Source organism: Podarcis liolepis (genome assembly GCF_965112155.1).
Source record: "Podarcis liolepis genome assembly, chromosome: 17".
Taxonomy (NCBI): Eukaryota; Metazoa; Chordata; class Lepidosauria; order Squamata; family Lacertidae; genus Podarcis; species Podarcis liolepis.
Genome location: NC_139571.1, coordinates 5,206,556 through 5,227,796, shown reverse-complemented (window position 1 = coordinate 5,227,796; position 21,241 = coordinate 5,206,556). Strand labels below are relative to the sequence as shown.

Genomic DNA, 21,241 nt, shown 5'->3' with positions numbered 1-21,241 from the left:
ACTTCATTTGGGTGCCGGAAGCCACTCACAGGCCAGGACCTGCCTCAGCTCAGTTCAGCAAGACATAAACAGGCCAGATGTTGGCTTCCTGCCACCGCAGGTGGCTGAGAAAGTGGGCAGCAAAGTGCCTCAAAAAATAATAATTGGGGGGCGAAACAGGGTAAAAGTGGAAAGGCCTCGATGCGGAACAAGAACTTTCCTAACTCTCCCTTCCTGCCACTTTTCATCCGTCTTGCCTCTTTGGTGTGGGTTTCCTTGCGCCAATGAACAGCTAAGATGACACACCGGGGGGGGGGGGGAGAGAGAGAGAAGGTGCCAGGAGCCGCTCCCACTTCCCCCAAGGCAAGAATCGCTGAAGCAGCGCCTGGAAACTGGGCAGGAAAAAAATCCCTTTGGAAAAAAAGGGTGAACCGAGCACAACAGAATCAAGATGGAGGCAGTAGAAAAGGCTAGCTCTGGCGCCACAGTGAAGCATTCCTGGCACCCCTGGACCCCCCGCCCCCCGCCCCCAAGTCTGAAGTTTCACTTTTAACTACCTGCTGTCAACTCTATATGTTGTTCTCATTTTTTAAAAAAATATATATGTGACCCACCTCAAGCTGTGGAAAGGCAGCATGAAACTTTTAAATATAAGGAAAAGCAAACTAGGGAACCATGATCTCTACCTGGCCAGAATTTTTACCCATCTACCAGAATTTCAGTCTTCAACTCTGTTGCCACAGCATAAAGATATAAAGCAAATGATTGTTTGTGTGTTAAACGCATGTGTTGTTATGAACAGAAGTGTGCCCTTCAGTTTTGGGAAACATTCTGTATATGCTCAAAGGCTCTGCCATTGCAGCAACTTTAAAAATGAGCTTGCCATCGGAAAGGAACTGTCTGTTCATAGAGAAACGAATGTGACCCTTTAATTCATAGATATAGATATAGATATAGATATAGATATAGATATAGATATAGATATAGATATAGATATAGATATAGATGATATAGATATATCTGCTCAGGAAAAGGCCCCCTTACCCATGCCCACAGAGGTAAGGTTTTTGGAACGAAAAGATGACAGCCACCACCAGGAACAAGCAAAACTGTAACCAAAACTTATCCCGTGATGCTGGAGAGATTGCACAGTATCCACAGGCAAGATGATTCTTTCCCCCTCACATCTGCCAACTGCTGCCGCTACCCATCCTCCTGCAGCTTAGAAGGGATTTCAAGGAAGGCGGAGATCTATTTCATCAGATGCAGCTTTGGGAAATCAAATCTGCCAGGGCTGACGTAATAAGCAATCTCCCCCCACCCCACCCCCCAAATCACAGATTTGGGATACATCATATACGACCCCTATGTTTTCTCCCACACAACAGTTGCTCCCTGTTCAAGAACCCCTTCACCCGCGCCACTCCCACCAGCCCTCTACCCACCCCATGGCCCAGCATGACCCCAAAATGCCTTAAATAATCCCAACGTTAACTGAAAGGGAAAGACTTCTCCTGATCCGTTACGGCAGGATTTGGGTCTGTGGCGCTCCCAGCTGCAGCGTCGCACCGAATTACGAATTGTAAAGACAGAGAACCCCATTGAACTCCTGCTCCTACACAATCTCTCTATCCTTTTCTCTTGCTCAATCTCAACCCGCCCACCAGCCCCATTCGACACCTAGACACACAATTTTGTGAGTCTCTGGGCCCAATTTCACCGTGAGATTTGGATCTCCGCCCGCTGCCAATATCTTGCTCCAAAACCCACATCTACGTGCCAAGAAAAGCAGAGGGAAAACAGAGAAGAGGAGCGGGGTTGGGTTTTATGCACCCACAAAAGGTGCCCATTGCAGCTGCCGAACTGCACCTGTCAGCCCCAAGCCCTCAGAACCAAACAAGAGGTGTGGACCTAACCTGGATTGCTCTTGAACAGGGAAACCAGGTCAGCCGGGAGGCCAGTCAGAGAGTTAACAACCTGGTCCCCATCCACCCCAAGGGAGAGGCAAGGCAGGAAACAACAGAAACTTCCACTCCCATGGACACCCCAACACTGGGACACGAGCACAACAAATTAAGGGCTACAGGTGAGCGTTCAACTAAGTCTTAATTAGTGTAGACCCACTGAAAATAAGTTAGACACATTAATTGCTGAATACTGCCCTAGCTCTCCTGCTAAGGGTCTACAATAAGTCCACCTGAAGAAGGCCCTGAGATGACAGCATCTCCACATCTGTTGCCATGGCTACAGGGGAGCCTTCTCTTGTCCAACACAACCTTCCTATTTCTTACTGCTGGTGCGTCATCTCCTTCTGGGCAGCTCCAGCGTAGGAACCTTTGCTGTATAATTGCCTCGGTTGTCTTCTTCAGGAGTAGCACAGAGTCCCCATCACCCCAAACCCAACCTTCACAGGCTTGATTTCTCATTTCCCACCTTATTTCCCTGCTTTTGCGTCCGGAGAGATCCCTGCCAGCTGCGATCTTCACTCCTTCAACTCTACGACTTTGGGGTTAGCTGCCGAAAAATTACCTGCTCTCTTAAACACCTCCGCCCATTCTCTCTTTGCCCCTTAGGCCTTGGTTGGAGAACGCCCTCCCTCTCACAACACAACTCACCACCTTTCTACCTCTTCTGGCAAACCCCACCTCTTCCATTAAGCCTTTGGTTTAACTCCTTAGTCCTCATCTCCAGACTCCAGCTGAAGAGAAGTTAATGGCACCAGTGGGAATTTCACTCCCAACACAAGCTTTGCAGTCATTGGGGTGGGGATAGGGAGTTTGCAGCTGGAGCAGGAAGAGATTAAATCGCCTCTTCCTGTGCTGCAGACCCCAAGAACAGGGCAGGGTCGGATGTCTGTAATGAGTTGCACACAGAGACAATTTTAAACGTTACTTTGCCTGTTAACTCATTTAGTGTCAAGAGTGTCAAGAGTGTCATGGCACTTGACTAAGGGGATGCAAAATGCTATAAGAACAGCACAATCCATACATTGGGAAAACTCAGTGTCAGCCATAGCGGCAAGAATTAGGGACAGACGTATATCCTCTGCAAAATAGGAATTGAAGAGATGAAATCCTATAATTTTTGTAGAAGCTCCAGTAGCTCAGAGACCGACAGAATCCCTCGTGAGCCCTGGAACAGACCCCAAAGCATTTTGGATCTCTTGGCAATGTGATGCTCCACAGCTACCATACACATAATTAATTTTTTCTGTTCAGGCCTTGGAGAGCCGCCGTCAATCAGTGCAGACAATACGGGCCTAGATGGGCTAATGGCCTGATCCAGTAGAAGGAAAGTTCCTATGTACCTTGCCTATAACGTCTCAGATTTCAGAGCACTGATATATCAAGACTATGGTTATATGCTAGATATAAAACAACTAAAGGCAGTATTTCATAGGAATATGCAGCATATTTAAATGTATTAAAATAAACACTTTCATATTCCCAGCCACCAACTGCTTCCCCACCTGTCCACAAAAACAAAGGTTAGCATTGTCTCTGGTGAGGTCTTCAAGAAGGAAGTGGCCCCATGCAATAATCTATCCACATGCCATTGCTGCTCAAATTTAGGACAGGGGTGGTATGTGCAAGCGGACGCTCTTGGTTATCAGTCATGACGGAACATAGGCATGGAGCTTTAGAGGTATGCAGGGACCAAACCATTTACACTTAAGTAAATTTGCTGCAGTCCTCAAGTAAGCTGACTTTACTCTTGCATGGCCCACTCCAGAAATTTCTTTTAAAGCCATAAAAATGCACACCCAGGACCTCTTAACAGTAAAGGCAGCGGTAGGCAACATGGTACCCTACAGAAGTTGTTGAACTACAACCATGATGGCCAGGGCTGATGTGCACTGTAGTCCAGCAACATCTGGAGGGTTACTCCGGAGATCAGGAATAGCTAGTCTGGTCCTTAAAATATGCTTTTGTTTAGGAACAGTCTTCCTTGATGAAACCAAAGCCTCTCTATAACATTCTTTGCAAGAATCCCAGTATCTCAGTATCTAGCAAGCACTGTCCAAGTACCTCATGAACACTTTTTGAGGACTCTGCAACACAGTACCCCATAGCACCTCATTAGGGCCTTAGAAGGCCCTGGCACCCCAGAGTAAGCCATTATAATCACCTTGGGCAACAGCGACAACAATTCTGATCAGAATTCCCTCAAGTCATCAACCACAGCTTAGTTTCTATAGGGTGTGCAAGGTCACACACACCACCAAACCAAGGAACACAGGAACCGATAGCGTTTTCTGCGGCAGCAGTCCTTCCATGAGCTGGGCAACACATTATCCCACAAGGCTCCATACTGCTCTAGAGAACATCTTACAATGTTTCTAGGCCTCAACCTTTCTCAGCATCTTCTCTGGTCCTTAGAACGGAGAGGGGAAGCGATCCTGGTGCCGTATAACTCCTCTGAAATGCCTTGGGATGCCAGTGCAATGGCACAACACAGGGGCCCACTGAATCCTATATTGCCCAGAGTCCCGACATCTGTAGCAACCCTTTAATAACTCTTACAACACATACTCCCCATACCTCGGTGTCCCACTAAACCCTTAGACCTTAACATCTACCCCAGGGGTCAGCAAACGTTTTCAGCAGGGGGCCAGTCCACTGACCCTCAGACCTTGTGGGGGGCCAGATTATATTTTTGTGGGGAGGGATGAACGAATTCCTATGCCCCACAAATAACCAAGAGATGCATTTTAAATAAAAACACACATTCTAAACATGTAAAAACATGCCGATTCCTGGACCATCTGTGGGCTGGATTTAGAAAGCAATTGGGCCGGATCTGGCCCCCAGGTGTTAGTTTGTCTACCCATGATCTAACCTATATTGCTTTCACAGCCATCTCCTGCAACTCAGTACCCCATAGCATCTTCTGAGTACAGGAAAGGGAGGCCCTTGCACCACATAGGTAAAGGTAAAGGGACCCCTGACCATTAGGTCCAGTCGTGGCCGACTCTGGGGTTGTGGCGCTCATCTCACTTTATTGGCTGAGGGACGTACGGCTTCCGGGTCATGTGGCCAGCATGACTAAGCCGCTTATGGCGAACCAGAGCAGCACACGGAAATGCCGTTTACCTTCCCGCTGGAGCGGTACCTATTTATCTACTTGCACTTTGACATGCTTTTGAACTGCTAGGTGGGCAGGAGCAGGGACAGAGCGACAGGAGCTCACCCTGTTGCAGGGATTCGAACTGCCGACCTTCTGATCGGCAAGCCCTAGGCTCAGTGTTTTACACCACAGCACCACCTGTGTCCCCAAGAAGCTCCATAGAAAGCCTTATTTATGGTACAACAGTCTTTTTAAAACTCTCACAATATGTCAGTGCAAAATATGCCTATGCCTGAAGTGGCTTTTTTAGCAAGGCTGTGGTGACAGAGGTGAACTCAGAGGTGAACAAATTAAAAATTAGCACAATGCTGAGCCCAGGTGGTATCCACCTAAAAGTTCTTGAAGAACTCAAATATGAAATTGCTGGTCTTTAACAAAAACATGCAACTTCTCCCTAGAATTGACCTCTGTACCTGAGGACTGGAAGGTGGCAAATATAAAACTATTTAAATAATAATAATTGGGGGAATCTAGGAAATTACAAGCAGATTAGCCTAACATCTGTTCTAGGTAAATTGGCGGAAATTATTAAAGATAAGATTATCAAGCATATAGAAGGACAAGCCTTTCTGAAGAAGAATCAGCATGGCTTCTGCAAAGGCAAATCTTTTCTCATTATCTTCCTAGAGTTCTTCAAAGGTGCCAACAAATCTTTGTAGAAGCTGTGTACTTGGGTTTTTATATGGTTTTCACAACGTTTTTCACAAAATTCTAATTGCACTTAAACCTTATCGGGGTCTGAGACCACAAAAGAGGCTGTAAGGTTGTGAAGGACAGGTCAGTGAAAATGCTGTCTTGACATGTGGCAGCTGTGAAAAGGATGAATTCCACTTTAGGGAATTGTAAGGAAAGAAATTGAAAATAAAACTGTCAGTACTGAAATGCCCTTATACAAGCCTATGGTAGAACTACACTGGGAATACGGTGTATAATTCAGGTTGCAAAAACTCAAAAGGATATTGTGGGGCTAGAAAGGATGCAGAAAAGTGCAATCCTAATGATCAGAGGACTGGAGCGCAGTGTTTGGGGGTTGGAAAAAGGGTGAGCAAGGGGTGGGGATATAACACAGGTATATAAAATTACACCTAGCATCGAGTCAGTGTATGGAAACAAGCTTTTCTCCCTCTATTATAAAATGAAGGGAGGGAGATTCGCGACAGACGAGAGGAAATTCTGCTTCCCCCCCTGGAATGCGCTACCGCAACACGTGGTAGTGACCACCTAGGTGGCTTTTTAAAATGGATCAGAGAAATGCATGGAGAATAAATCGACCCCTGGCCCCTGGCCACGACGGAGATCAGAAGCAGCCCGCCGGGGAACAGCAGGCGCTGGAGAGGCCGGCTGCGCTCCGGTGCGGCTCGGGGGTCGCCTCCTGTAAGGAACAGGGTGCCGGGCGAGACAGGCCTCGGGTCCGATCCGGCACAGAGGTCCCGATTCCCTCGGAGACAATTAGCCCTTGGGGAGAGGAAATGGGGGGAGCAACGCCCCTTGGAGACCCCCCTCTCCGCCCTCCGAAACCCCCTTCCCCCCATCCCGGGGTGCCTTTGGCCCGCCCGCCCCTTCCTGGCCAGCCAGCGCTGCACCGGCGCGGGCCTCGTCGGCGTCCCGGCAGGCTGGCTCCCCGCCTCGCCTTCCCCGCCGCCTCCGCAGGGAGAAAGACTCACGGCTCGGGTGGATCGGCGCCGCCGCGACCCGCGCTGAAACATGGCCCCGATCCCGCCGTCTCCAGCGCCCGGGCGACGCGCCCACCTCCAGGCTCCCGCTTTGCGCCCGGGCGCTGCGGCGACGGCGGCGGCGTTGCTGCTCTTCCCTCCCCAGGGGAGGAGGTGCTGCTGCGTGCCGATCCCTCCCCGCCGCCCGACACCCGGGCCCGCCCCTTCGCCTGCCCAGCGACGCGCAAGGCTCCCGGCCCTCCTCCCCGCAGGATCGCCCTCTCCCTCTCCGCGCGCCGCTCTCCTCCTACCGGCTTCTCCAGTTTGCTGCTGGAGGCGCGCAATGGCGAGGCTCTGCAGCCGGACAAGAGCGCAAAAGGATCCGGCGAGCGATCCTCTGCGCGCGCGGTGGGGCGGCCTCCCGGGAAGAGGTCAGGGACCACCCGCCAAGCAGGATTGAACCCCTGAATAGCAGGTGGCTTTGCATTGCGCCTCCAAGCTGGCCGGGGCTCCTCCAGTCCCTCCAGCCCCGTCCTCGCCGGTCCTTTCCCGCTGTCACCTCCTATCCATCACCCTCTTTAAACCCCTTCCCCGCACCCTTTCTGTGCCCGCTGCTGTCACTTCCTATCAGCGCCATCCGTTTTCCCTTCCTCTGGCCTCGCTGCCACATTCTTCCTATCCAGACCCCCAGCCACTCCTTCACCCACCAGCTATGAACAAGCCACCAGCCCTCTTCCATCCACGCGTTTTTACCGGCCTCCTCGGCTCTTACCTACAGAATATTAAGATGTTTCCTTCAGTTTGATTGCTTTAGCCACTAGCCCCTAACAACATGCCATGCGGCGCAAACCAATGGCTTATTTAAAACGCTGCTTTTCTCCTGCTTAATTTGCAACATGATGGTAAACAAATTCGGAGTAAAATTATGCTATAAAACACACACACACAAAAACAGATAAAGGCACTTTAGAAGATATCCTAGCAAATTTCAATATATAGACCAGTAATTGATTTTTAGTGTACCTGAGAGAGAACTTCTTCTCCAGCTCTGTGACTGCGGACTTTAATAAACAAAGAGCGAGGAAGATCTAAGACAGTTACTGTCACAGTAGCACAAGTGAGACTTTTATGGAATCCTCCCAAGTCTGGGCTGTTACCAAAGATGGCATCATTTGGAGACTTGCCAGTGTAAACTCTCTCCTGAAGCAATGTTTAAGTATATACTTCTAGCCCATATTTGTACTTGAGCATATTAAAACAAGGGAGCGAGCAAGCCTAGATTTGCTAATGGATGCCATTATAATTGTGAATAAAAACATCTTGGGAGTATAATTTTAAATTCCATCTTTGCAGCCTGCAGGTTACACTGGAGAAGATGGCAAATCCCTTCCTCTGCAGGAGATAAATCATATTTTGATATTACCTACTACTGTCATCACCAGCAGATTTGTTGGGCAGTATAATAGGTGGAACATTGGATTTGGATGGACGAAGGGAGACCTGGGTCCAAATCTCCACTGGGTGAACTTGGCCCGGTGAGCTTAGCCCATTACGCTGTGAAAGCTGTGAGAAAAACCCTGAACTCCAGGAGGAGTAGCAGGATATAGGTTGCATGCACACCATACAATTAAAACACCTCTCAAACAAGAATCCTGGGAGCTGAAGTTTGTTAAGGGTGCTGGGAATTGTTTCTCTGTTAGGAGTAAACTAAGGTGCCCAGAATTCTTTTGGGGGAGATGTGCCTTAAATGGGCTTCAAATGTACTGCATGTAAAAAATATGTACATACAAACAAACAAACATACAACAAACTGGTGGACTCAATCTAACACAGAATTAAGCATGCTGTTTCAGACTAGCGGCCAATTCAGAGTGTAAAACACTATAAGGGACCAATGCTTATAAGTGCGATGTCAGTTCACAAAATGAACTGACCCTGTATAGATGTTCTAGCTCCTTCCCACTTCTCCCTTCCCTCTATGCACAAATCACACATTTTCCAGAGCTTGAAGGCAGGGATGCTAATCCACAAGAGAGTAATGGTAGTTATATTTGTGTACTCCTAATACCTCACCTTTATTCAGCACCTTTTTTACATGGCAGTTGGAAGTACTGTCTATAGTAGTTCACGTACATCCTATGTTCTCGTAGCAAACTCAGTCCTCCGACTGTGGATCATTGTGTATCTGTCATGGCACCATCCACTTATTAGAGGGAGGCATCCCTAGGCTTGGATAAATACCCAGAAGTCTGCAGAAGTACCAAAAAAAAAACCTTCGGGGGAAAAAACTCTAAGTGGAGTGGGAGCCATCCCAAAACAGTCCACTAAGCATGCTCAATGGCCCTGAACAGGGCTGCCTTCAGATGTCTTCTATATATCAGGTAGTTGTTTATCTCTTTGACATCTGGTGGCAGGGCGTTCTACAAGGCGGGTGCCACTACCAAGAAGGCCCTCTGCCTGGTCCCCTGTAGCTTTGCTTCTCATAGTGAAGGAACCACCAGAAGGCCCTCGGAGCAGGACCTCAGCGTCTGGGCAGAACGATGGGTTTGGAGACACTTCTTCAGGTATACTGGGCCGAAGCCATTTATGGCTTTAAAGATCATCACCAACACTTTGAATTGTGATGGGAAACGTACTGGGAGCCAATGTAGGTCTTTCAAGACCGGTGTTATGTGGTCTTGGCAGCTGCCCCCAGAATGGTGTTCAGTGGTACCTGGGGTTAAGTACTTAATTTGTTCCGGAGGTCTGTTCTTAACCTGAAACTGTTCTTAACCTGAAGCACCACTTTAGCTAATGGGGCCTCCCGCTGCCGTCGCTAGAGCACGATTTCTGTTCTCCTCCTGAAGCAAAGTTCTTAACCCAAGGTAATATTTTTGGGTTAGCAGAGTCTGTAACCTGAAGCATATGTAACCTGAGGTACCACTGTATTCTGGAAAAGGGCACGACTGGCTTTTGTTTGCAGTAAGCGGCAAATAAATAGAACAACAGTAACTGCATCTATGAATACAAGCAAATTTAGAAGAAGAAAAATCCAGTGTCAAGGAAGACTGGGGCTGGAAAGGGGAACCTGAAGCAGCTAGAGGAGACACAGCAGGACCGTGGCATCAGGCTCTGCTCTGCTATTAGGCAGAGTGAGGCTACTGTCTCAGGAAATGGATGCATTTCCTAGTGAACTGCTCCATATCACACAATGTATGCCTTCATCCCTTGGGAACCCCCAAGCAGGGGCAAAACTAGATTTTGTTTTGGCACCCCACAACTCACATTTGCACACACACACACACCCGCAGGCTGGGAGCCTCTGGAGGCTTCGCCCAGGGTAAAAAAACCCAGCTAGCCCTCCTGTAGCTACGGCTCTGCCGCCAAGCACTTGGGGACCAGCACAGGCATCACAGAAGCCCCGCCAATCCAACTTGACACCTTTTGGAAGAGGAAATTGCCCCAGTGGGATTGCCTAGTTCTGAATGGGGGTGGAGAGCAGAGGAGGCCCTTTTCAGGCATGCGCTATTGCTAATTGGATCACTGCAGCAACTTCAAGCAGCAACTTCCAAGAGCAAATGAGTCACCGCCATAGATTAAATCATCACAGGTAATAATAAAAAATATGTCAGCTGAATAATTGTTTGGGGAGGCCCTGGCTGAGAGGGGGAGCTTCTCTGGTAACCTACTTCCACCATGTGTTGGAAAGTGGAACTGCAAGCATATTAGTACGGCAGCCCACCAGGGTCTGGTTCACACCTGCAAGCTCATCACCCCTTTGGACCGTACAAAGTGACAAATTAGCCAGGATAACAGATTAATAATCGCAGATAGAACTTGCTTGTCACCTGATGCAAACACAAAACACTCTTTCCAAATTTACAGCAGCTGCTGGAATGGGCTGACTGCAGGAGGATGAGATCCACAACTTTGAATGCTTTGAGTTGTTGTTGTTGTTATTATTATTATTATTATTATTATTATTATTATTATTATTATTAACTCCACATAGAAAAGCAGCAAATAAGTCAATGGTCTAGGTGACCAAATCTTTGTCCTTGATGATGTGTTAGATTTCTCTTTCTCTTTGTGGGTTTTTGTTGTTGTTGTTGTTTGTGTGTGTGTGTTTATTCCCTAAGCTGTAGTCTGAAGTGGTCCAGTTCGTTCTTCTAGGAAGTGGCAGCAGTGGTGGGGAGATGAACCTTCTTCCCTCTCGATTCCTTTTTCCTTCTGCATGGTGTTGATTAGATTGTGAGCCTGCAGGCAAAGAGACTGTCTCATCTTTTAATATAATATACATCTTTTAAGGGTAAAGGGACCCCTGACCATTAGGTCCAGTTGTGGCCGACTCTGGGGTTGTGGCACTCATCTCGCTTTATTGGCCGAGGGAGCCGGCGTACAGCTTCCGGGTCATGTGCCCAGCATGACTAAGCCGCTTATGGCGAACCAGAACAGTGCACGGAAACGCTGTTTACCTTCCCACCGGAGCGGTACCTATTTATCTACTTGCACTTTGACGTGCTTTCGAACTGCTAGGTTGGCAGGAGCAGGGACCAAGCAACAGGAGCTCACCCTGTCGCGAGGATTCGAACCACCGACCTTCTGATCGGCAAGCCCTAGGCTCTGTGGTTTAACCCACAGCGCCACCCGCGTCCCTATACATCTTTTAACATGCAATAATATACAGTGGTACCTCAGGTTACATACACTTCAGGTTACAGACTCTGCTAACCCAGAAATAGTATCTCAGGTTAAGAACTTTGCTTCAGGATGAGAACAGAAATCATGCTCTGGCGGCGCAGCAGCAGCAGGAGGCCCTATTAGCTAAAGTGGTCTTCAGGTTAAGTACAGTTTCAGGTTAAGAACAGACCTCCGAAACGAATTAAGTACTGTAGTTGTAGGCATTTTCTAAGGCTGCATTCACACAGTACCTTTAAAGCATATCTTTCCCCCACCCAAGAACCCTGGGAATTGTGGTTTGTTATGGGTGCTCAGAATTGTAGCTCTGTGGGGAGTAAACTACTGTTCCCCAGATTCTTTGGTGCAGTGTGTCTTTTTCTTCTTTGACAATCACCTGTAGCTGAGTAAGATTGTCTTCCATAGACACGGTTTTAACAATAAGTCCGTAAGTAACTGTGGAGACCAATTCTGGATCCAAACGTCCTTCCACAGTGGGGATGTTGGTTTCTGGGTGGGAGCTGATCACGGTGTGGATTTGCCAAGCGTGTCTTCCTCCAAGCACGTTTCTCCCTTGCATCCTGAGTTCAGGTTTCTCCAAAGCCCATGACACCTTTGGGAAAGGCTGTTCTCCAATTGGAGCGCTCGCAAGCGTTTCCCAATTGTTGGTGTTTATATTACATTTTTTTAAAAATTTGCCTTGAGACAGTCTTTAAACCTCTTTTGTTGACCACCAGCATTATGCTTTCCATTTTTAAGTTCAGAACAGAGTAGTTGCTTTGGAAGACAATAATCGGGCATCCGCACAACATGACCAGCCCAATGAAGTTGATGTTGAAGCATCATTGCTTCAACACTGGCGATCTTTGCTTCTTCCGGTACAGTGGTATTAGTTTCCCTGTCTTCCCAAGTGATATGTGCAGATGACAGCTTATTGAACGGAAGTTTGGGGGGACGGTGTGCAGGCAGAGGGAAATTAAACAGGTAAAGCGCATTAGGATAATGCATTCTCATTCCGAACAAGAGCCAGTGTGGTGTAGTGGTTAAGAGCGGTAGACTCGTAATCTGGTGAACCGGGTTTGCTTCCCCGCTCCTCCACGTGCAGCTGCTGGGTGACCTTGGGCCAGTCACACTTCTGTGAAGTCTCTCAGCCCCACTCACCTCACAGAGTCTTTGTTGTGGGGGAGGAAGGGCAAGGAGAATGTTAGCCGCTTTGAGACTCCTTAGGGTAGTGATAAAGCGGGATATCAAACTCTCCTTCTTCTTCTTCAATGTGGAAATGCAGGTTGAAACGGAGTGGGGACAACAACATCGCTGTTTTAAGCCACTAGCACTCACATAACTTTTCATAAGAAGCAACAGAGTGGAAGCAGGATATATTTATGTACTGTGGCTTACGTTATGTGGAAGAACACAGAAGTGTGTGCACAACATCTCATTGCTAACACTGATGGGAAAAGCAGACTGGGGTGAGGAAGCCCTGCTTCAAGGCATCGTGTCTCCATTTTTTCCTCAAGATGGTGCCGTTGTCGTCATCACCTATCACAGCAAACACATTTCACAGGGCGTGCCACCAAAGTGTTTGTGGGCGGCCCCTCTTCATTTATAGTTCCAACTTCATGGTTTCCAAAATATAAGGGAAAGAAAGATCGCTTCCTGAAGCACCTGCCAAAGAGTGGAGAAAAGTGTGTTCTGGAGGAGAGAGATGCATCAAATTATCACCCGTTATTTATATTGTGCTTATCAGGCATCATACAAATATTAAAACAGACGTGGTTTTGCCCTCAGGTTTACAATCAAATAAAACACAAAGGGAAAAAGGAATTAGGCAGCTAGAGGAATACAGTGGTACCTCGGGTTAAGTACTTAATTCGTTCCAGAAGTCCGTTCTTAACCTGAAACTGTTCTTAACCTGAAGCACCACTTTAGCTAAAGGGGTTTCCTGCTGCTGCCGCGCCGCTGGAGCACAATTTCTGGTCTCATCCTGAAGCAAAGTTCTTAACCTGAAGCACTAATCCTGGGTTAGCGGAGTCTGTAACCTGAAGCGTATGTAACCTGAAGCGTATGTCTTCCCAATGTAACAGGACAAATGGTCATCAAGAAAAAAGAAGAAGGATCATGAAGAAAACTAAGCATGAATTTTCAATAATTTCTTAAATGAGGAAAAGATGTAAGCTACTCAGACTGATGGTGGAAGATTTAGACTTACAGTGGTGCCCCGCAAGACGAATGCCTCGCAAGACGGAAAACTCGCTAGACGAAAGAGTTTTCCGTTTTGGAGGTGCTTCGCAAAACAAATCTCCTATGGGCTTGCTTCGCAAGACGAAAATGTCTTGCGAGTTCCTGCGGGTTTTTTTTCCTTTCCCCCCTTTTTCTAAGCCGCTAAGCTGCTTATCAGCTGATCCGATCAGCAGATAAGCCGCTAAAAGCCGCTAATAGCGCTAATCCGCTAATCTGTCAATGGGCTTGCTTCGCAAGACGAAAAAACCGCTAGACGAAGAGAATCACAGAACGGATTCTTTTCGTCTTGCGAGGCACCACTGTATTAGTAGTGGAATGTATGAACTATAAAGTCCTCCATTCAAATATCACCTCAGCTATGAATTTGCTTAGGTTAGGGATCACCAATGTGGTGCCCATGGGCACCAGTGTGCCCACCAGGGCCTCCTATGGTGCCCACAAGAGGTCTCAAAACTCCACAATGCTCAAGAGACTGTTTGCTCATCCTGCTCAGTTCCTCATTGCATTGGCCCAATTTCTCTGGTACATAGAACATCCCCACCCCTTCAACATGGCCACCTTTCACTGGGTGCCAGGATTGGACACTCCCTCAGCAGAATGAGCAGGAGGGCCCGCACTGAGCAGCAGGACTGGCGTGCCAAATGTTGAAGTCCTGGAAATAAATATATATTATGATCTGAAGAAGGAGGCACCACACCAGGTGAACTACATCCAGAGTCAAAAGCAACCTAACTGCTTCGTGGAAAGGAGGCAAGAGGAACGAAACTCGGCTTCTGTTTTCCTCTGCCATTCCACTTTTCCTGCCAACTGCTTTTCTCTTAGCACATGATAGTGTTTTGCCCGATGATTAAATGGGCACAAGATATAGGACATAACATTATGTTTGCTGACTGGGAGAAGTTATGGACCACCGGGATTAAATTCACGGCATGTAATGCCTTAAGAGAGAATATTATGAAAATGATGTACAGGTGGTACATGACCCCAGTCAAGCTTGCAAAAATATACCATTTGCCCGATAATAAATGTTGGAAATGTAAAGAAATTGAAGGTTCATTCTACCACCTTTGGTGGACGTGCCCAAGGATTAAGGCTTTCTGGGAAATGATATATAATGAACTTAAAAAGGTATTTAAATATACTTTCCCGAAGAAACCAGAGGCCTTTCTTCTGGGCATTGTTGGCCAATTGGTGTTAAAAAAGGATAGAACTTTATTTATGTACGCCACAGCAGCAGCAAGAATTCTTATTGCCAAGCATTGGAAGACACAAGACCTACCCACCTTGGAAGAATGGCAGATGCAACTAATAGACTACATGGAGATGGCGGAAATGACTGGCAGAATCCGGGACCAGGGAGAAGAGTCGGTGGAAGAAGATTGGAGGAAATTTAAAATTTATTTGCAGAAATACTGTAAAATTTTTGAATGTTGATGACATTGAAATGAATTCAAGGGGCCCTAGCAACAAGGTAAAAAGTATAAGGGGATTAACAAATGGACAAACTAATAGATCATGAATTTGCTGAACTAAATTTAAAAGGGATACAAAAACGGGAGATGTGAGGAAGTCAGGAAAATAAGTTAATTTAAAGTAGAGAGATTAAGAAAGAGAGAAATTTTGTTTTTCTTTTATATGTGTGTTTTTTCTTCTTTTTGTGCTTAATGTTTGTAATTTTGTATTTTGTATTTCTGTGCTTTTGTATTTTTCTATTTGTCATGTATGTGTCTTTTGTGCTCTCTAAACTTTTTTATTGATAAAATCTAATAAAATATTATAAAAAAATAAAAATAAAAAAAGATAGTGTTTTGCCCAGTGACATGAAAAATGTCGCTTACTGGTTCCTGGGTATTAAATCTCTGCTAAAAGGCGCAGGAGGCAGGCCACAGCTGCTATATTTTTCTGCGCCACTGAAGTTTCCCTATAGAAGTCTGCCCTGGCCCTGTGACATGGCTGACACCCCTCTCTCTCTCCCCGTATCTCCGTATCTCCTCCTCAGCCATGAACTTGCCTTATCTCTGCCTTCAGCTGGTGGGTGGGGAGAGGCAGATCCAAGGGGACTTCTCAGCTCTCAAACTAGACTGCTCAGAAGTTGTTCGACTTCAGTGCAGGTCAACAGGTAGGAAGAAAGGGCTGGGGGGAACGGGACTCTTTGGGATTTTATTTTCTCTCTCTTCTACCTCTCATTGAATATGAAAACAGATAAAAACGGAGGCGGCTCTTTGGCTGTGAGCATACTAAACTGCGAAAGCACATTCGAAGCACCTTTTTCTCTCAAAGAATTCTGGACACCGTAGTTTGTTAAGGACTCCTGCGAATTGTAATTCCGTGAGGGGGTAAACTACATTTCACAGAATTCTTTGAGGGAAATAATGTCCATTGAATGTGCTTTTTAGTGTGCACACAGCGTTTTACCTGTTGGTGTTCATTTCTTTTCTCTCCACCCTATCACCTAAATTAAGGACCAGTGACTGGAAGCCCCTAAGGTTGATGCAGGGCTCTCAGAGGAGTGTTGGCTGTCTCCCTTCTCCACTAAATATCCAAAAATGAAGAAGGGAATTGGGGTACTGCATTGGCCTCAAGGCTACCAACTAGCTGGGAAACAAGCAGTCTACCTTGCTTTTGAGACTTGATTTCCAGGAAACAACAGGCAAAGCTTTGCAAGGTATGGAGCTCAACACTGTAATCTGTTTATGGCTGTAAAATAGAGATGAGGAGCCTGTAACCATCCCATTATTTTGTTGGACTACAACTCCCATCATTACTGAACATGGGCCATGCTGGCTAAGGTTAATGGGAGTTGGAGTTCAACATTGATCTGGAGGGTACCACGTCCCCTATCCTCGCTTAGATCAGTGCTATCAAAGGGACAACTAGAACGGTGGCTTCAAAAGTTGGGAATCTTCATTGGCCCAGCAGTCTTCAAACCTTTCTCGAAGAGGTGTCCTGAAAAATGGTAGTTGCCATCCAGGAGGTAAGAGTGGTTGATCTTTTCCTATTTCATTTTATTTTTATTTTATTCTGCATAACTAAACTGTTTCTCCTTTAGGGAGAAACCAGACATTATATAGCAGAGGCATGTAATGGTCTCTGAAAAACAGCTACAAGGATGCTGCTAACTATAAAAAACTAGCTATTTTTCCACCCTAAGTTGCTTCACAGCTGCTTTCTCATGCCCAGGCGTGCCAATTTAAATAAAATATTGGGGGGGGGGAGGTATAATTTCACACCATTTGAATGATAATGTCCCTTAACTTTTGGGGAGATGGCCCCCTCAAATATTTTAGGGGGGCAAAGGGACCTCAGCCCTTAGGACTTGGTTTCTATGCTGATGCCCCACTGCAAATATATGGGTACCAGTATCTTTTCCTGTGCAAATAGAAAAACAGCTGGATGGAGGCAGTTTTGATCAGGAAATAAATAGTAGGGGAAGGGGTAAGGAATCCTTTACCCCTGCCATTCCTCTTGGGATCACAGCTTTCAGCACTTAGTTTTAATTAAAACAAAAATGTCGGGAGATTGGTACACATATCTGATATGCAATGCACAGCTTGGCTCCTAGTCTCAGTGCATCTTAAAAGCATCAAAAGCAGCCCGTTGACGCACTATTTCACCTTATGAAATTAACCTTCATTCCCCTCCCAACCCATTTACAGTGGCACCTCAGGATAAGAACTAAATTCATTCCAGAGGTCCATTCTTAACCTGAAACTGTTCTTAACCTGAGGTACCACTTTAGCTAATGGGGCCTCCCGCTGCCACTGCCGCACGATTTCTGTTCTTATCCTGAAGCAAAGTTCTTAACCCGAGGTTCTATTTCTGGGTTAGCGGAGTCTGTAACTTGAAGCGTCTGTAGCCTGAAGCATTTGTAACCCGAGGTACCACTGTATATTATGAAATATCCCTGTCTCTTTCTAATAGTTCATTTTCACACATGATGCCAATATATATATATGCACATTTTTGGCATCTTATTATTATTCCAGGCTCATTGCTACTTCATAAGCTAGCAATTTGTCTCCAAGCCCAAGTCAAAGCACAAATTCTGATTTTTAAAGCCCTGAAGCCACATATTGGGGAAAGGTGATCCCCAATGAACATGCCTCGGCCCCAGACTGTTATGGACCACCTTTTCCAAAATGTCACAACCTGGCCATCTGGAGCAAGAGTGGAAGCCTTGCCGCATGTCTCCCCACTGGCTGAAGTGAGACATGTGAGGACATGGGAGAGGGTCTTTGGGACTGAGGCATCACTGCTATGAAATGGCTTCCGAGGCTCTATCACTGCTCACCTGCCCTGCAGGGAAAATACTGGCCAATTGCTGTGTTCAGCATGTGCTGCCATTTTATGATCGTCTCTATGATATGCTGCATTGTATTTTTGTGTTGCTCTTATTACTGATTGGTGCCTTGAGCGCCTTTTCAGTAGAAAGTGGGGGGCCAAGTAAAAAATACTTAATAAATAAATAACATCTCCCAGAATTGCCACGCAAATATAAAATCCTGACTGTGAAAATGTACATTCAGGTTTTTCAATTGAGTTGTTGCTACTGATGTTGTTGTCGTCGTCATCAAGTACAAACATTCCCATGTGCAACAAATAGTGTAAATGGGGAGACTTGCCATCTGACCAGGAAAAAATCCTGACGCTTTTAACTGCAGCCGAATCTTCGGGAATCAGCGTGCAGAAATTATTGTGAGGTGCACATAAGCCGTATTAACTGCTAATCAGGCCTCTATTAAAGGCATGGCTACAATGGCCAGTTTAAAGGTTGGTAAACAGGCATTTTTAATGCCTCTTTGCCCACAGTTTCAACACTTGGGGTGTACATTTTTAGGAGCTACTTTATTTCTGTAATCATAAGCTGTTGTAAGCTGTTTTTAATATTGCAATGTTGTGTTTTAATGTTCTAACCTGGCCTGGGACCTTAGGGTAAAAGACGGGTAATAATAGTAATAATAATAATAATAGTAATAATAGTAATTTATTATTTGTACCCCACCCATCTGGCTGGTTTCCCAAGCCACTCTGGGCAGCTTCCAACAAAGACTAAAAATACATCAAAATGTCACACATTAAAAACTTCCCTGAACAGGGCTGCCTTCAGATGTCTTCTAAATGTCAGGTAGCTGTTTATTTCCTTGACATCTGGTGGGAGGGTGTTCCACAGGGCGGGCGCCACTACTGAGAAGGCCCTCTGCCTGGTTCCCTGTAACCTCACTTCTCGCAGTGAGGGAACCGCCAGAAGGCCCTCGGCGCTGGACCTCAGTGTCCAGGTAGAACGATGGGGGTGGAGACGCTCCTTCAGGTCTACTGGGCCAAGGCTGTTTAGGGCTTTAAAGGTCAGCACCAACACTTTGAATTGTGCTCAGAAACATAATAATAATAATGTGTGTGTTTGTGGAAATGTCTTTGGTAACCTATCTTCTAGTGTTTTAACACACCCCATCATGCTCTGCACTCTTTCCTACTGTCTAGTCTGTGTTGTGAACACTGCATTTTATGCTTGGGGTTTGTGTGCTGCAAGACCTGCGCAGAGAATCAGGCCGCCACCTTTTTAAGGGCCAAGGGCCTGCATCTTTAAGGGCTGCATGAGAGTCAGAAAACATTCTGTATTGGACCCTGTCAAAGAATCATAGAATTGTAGAGTTGCAAGGGACCCACAAGGGTCATCTAGTCCAACCCCCTGCAATACAGGAATCTCAACCAAAGCTTCCTGGACAGACAGCCATCCAACCTCTGCTTAAAAACCTCCAAGGAAGAAGAGTGCACCATCTCCCAAGGGAGTTGGTTCCACTGCCAAACAGCTCTTCCCTTTTCTTTTCTTTTCTTTTCTTTTCTTTTCTTTTCTTTAGGCAACCCTAGCAGGGAATAGTATCAGAAAAGGCAACTCTCAATAGCAGGACATATTTTAAACTAACATTTAAAGTGAATTTTGATGCAATGAATTCGTATCTTATTCTTCCTCTCCCACCTACACTCCATTCCATGAACTGGCCTGTCCTTGGACTATTCCTTGTCTTTAACTCCTACTCTCTTCACTCCTTTTCCCCTTGGCACAAAGTACAATGGCTAGATAAAAAGCAAGCATAGTTCCCATCTGGCTTCCTGTTTTGTTTTCAAAGGTGCTTGCAGATTGCGCTGCATGATTTTGGAGAGTTTTGCAGAATAGAGAGTGCATCTGTGCATTTGCTTACTTCCTTCCTTCTCCTCATGTTCTACCTCTGATTTGTAGCCTGTGATATTTACACTCAGTTGAGAGTCTTCCGTAGCTTTGTACAGTTCACTTTGCAACAGTGGACTGCTTTGGCTGCACTTTACTAATTCAGGGAATCGTGTCGCAATTCTCCCAAGCATTGCCCAGTGACCAGAAAAAAGGCAGCAACCCCCTATCATGCTCTTCTGCCTTTAGGGGAAGCTCCATGTGCAGAACTTAGCAGGTGATGTTTTTGCAGAATGGACACAAACATTATCTTTTGCTAACATCTGCACTTCTAGCTGCTGGGAAAGTTGCTGCTACTTTAGCCAGTGGGAAAGCTCTATTTCACCTCCATGTTTTGTTATGTTTTGTTATGTTTTGTTTTGTTGTTGGTGGGGGAGCCCCCGATGTTTGAGGAGATTTCTTATAATGAGGTGGGGAATTCAAACATACAATTCCCACTAGGGCAACTCAACAAAAGCTGCTACACACAACAAAACTGATTGCGTGTGTGATGGACTGTGGATGTCCAGTTAATATTTTGGAACGCTCTTTTCAGTGGTCTGTATCCTGCTGTGGATACAGACCAGCCTTCCCCAACCTGGTGCCCTCCAGATGCTGTTGGACTCCAGCTCCCCTCAGTCCCAGCCAGCATGGCCCGATGGACAGAGACGATGGGAATTGTAGTCCAACAATATTTGGGGAGCTACACATTCCTCATCCTTGATCTACAGACATCTGGAGGGGAGCACCAAGTTGGAGGACAGTGATATAGACTCTATATTTGTTGTCGTTGTTTAGTCGTTTAGTCGTGTCTGACTCTTCGTGACCCCATGGACCAGAGCACGCCAGGCACTCCTGTCTTCCACTGCCTCCCGCAGTTTGGTCAAACTCATGTTGGTAGCTTCAACAACACTGTCCAACCATCTCGTCCTCTGTCGTCCCCTTCTCCTTGTGCCCTCCATCTTTCCCAATATCAGGGTCTTTTCCAGGGAGTCTTCTCTTCTCATGAGGTGGCCAAAGTATTGGAGCCTCAGCTTCAGGATCTGTCCTTCCAGTGAGCACTCAGGGCTGATTTCCTTCAGAATGGATAGGTTTGATCTTCTTGCAATCCATGGGACTCTCAAGAGTCTCCTCCAGCACCATCATTCAAAAGCATCAATTCTTCGGCGATCAGCCTTCTTTATGCTCCAGCTCTCACTTCCATATATCACTACTGGGAAAACCATAGCTTTAACTATACGGACCTTTGTTGACTCTATATTCCAGAGACCCAAAGTTTTCAAAACAGAGAATACAAGAGAAAGATTGTGGTTCAGTGGTTTGGTTCTAATATACTGTATTTTTAAAAAGTGTTACTGGCGTATATAATTTGAAGAAGCACTGG

The 21,241-nt window shown here is 46.3% G+C and overlaps 2 protein-coding genes and 1 long non-coding RNA gene across 9 annotated transcripts in view; 1 reads left to right on the top strand and 2 right to left on the bottom strand.

Moving 5' to 3' along the window:
* PRICKLE3 (prickle planar cell polarity protein 3) overlaps positions 1-6,989 on the bottom strand; it is a 41,071-nt gene extending 34,082 nt beyond the window's left edge. Inside the window, exon 1 of one of the 2 annotated variants that reach the window (XM_083482993.1) lies at positions 6,771-6,989. In XM_083482993.1, the coding sequence (XP_083339119.1) occupies positions 6,771-6,812 (42 nt within the window). In that variant the 5' untranslated portion in view covers positions 6,813-6,989. Of the gene's footprint in view, positions 1-2,412; positions 4,536-6,770 lie in introns of those variants that run through there. The other variant, XM_083482994.1, reaches the window with a different exon arrangement.
* A 6,614-nt stretch (positions 6,990-13,603) lies between these two features.
* On the bottom strand, positions 13,604-14,271 carry LOC310696162. Its single transcript, XR_014520456.1, has 3 exons — positions 14,197-14,271; positions 13,956-14,101; positions 13,604-13,618 (listed from the first exon to the last, which is right to left on the bottom strand). It is a non-coding gene; the product is annotated as an uncharacterized lncRNA (long non-coding RNA).
* Positions 14,272-15,585: 1,314 nt separating this feature from the next.
* Positions 15,586-21,241, top strand: part of ALAS2 (5'-aminolevulinate synthase 2) — a 31,207-nt gene continuing 25,551 nt past the window's right edge. For 2 of the 6 annotated variants that reach the window (XM_083483011.1, XM_083483010.1), the window contains exons 1-2: positions 15,748-15,774; positions 16,507-16,629. Coding sequence is in view for 2 of the 6 variants with exons in the window: in XM_083483009.1 (XP_083339135.1) it covers positions 15,605-15,774 (170 nt within the window). In the remaining 4 variants the exon portion in view is untranslated. Of the gene's footprint in view, positions 16,321-16,506; positions 16,630-21,241 lie in introns of all 6 variants that reach the window. The other 4 variants (XR_014520781.1, XM_083483008.1, XM_083483012.1 and 1 more) reach the window with 3 other exon arrangements.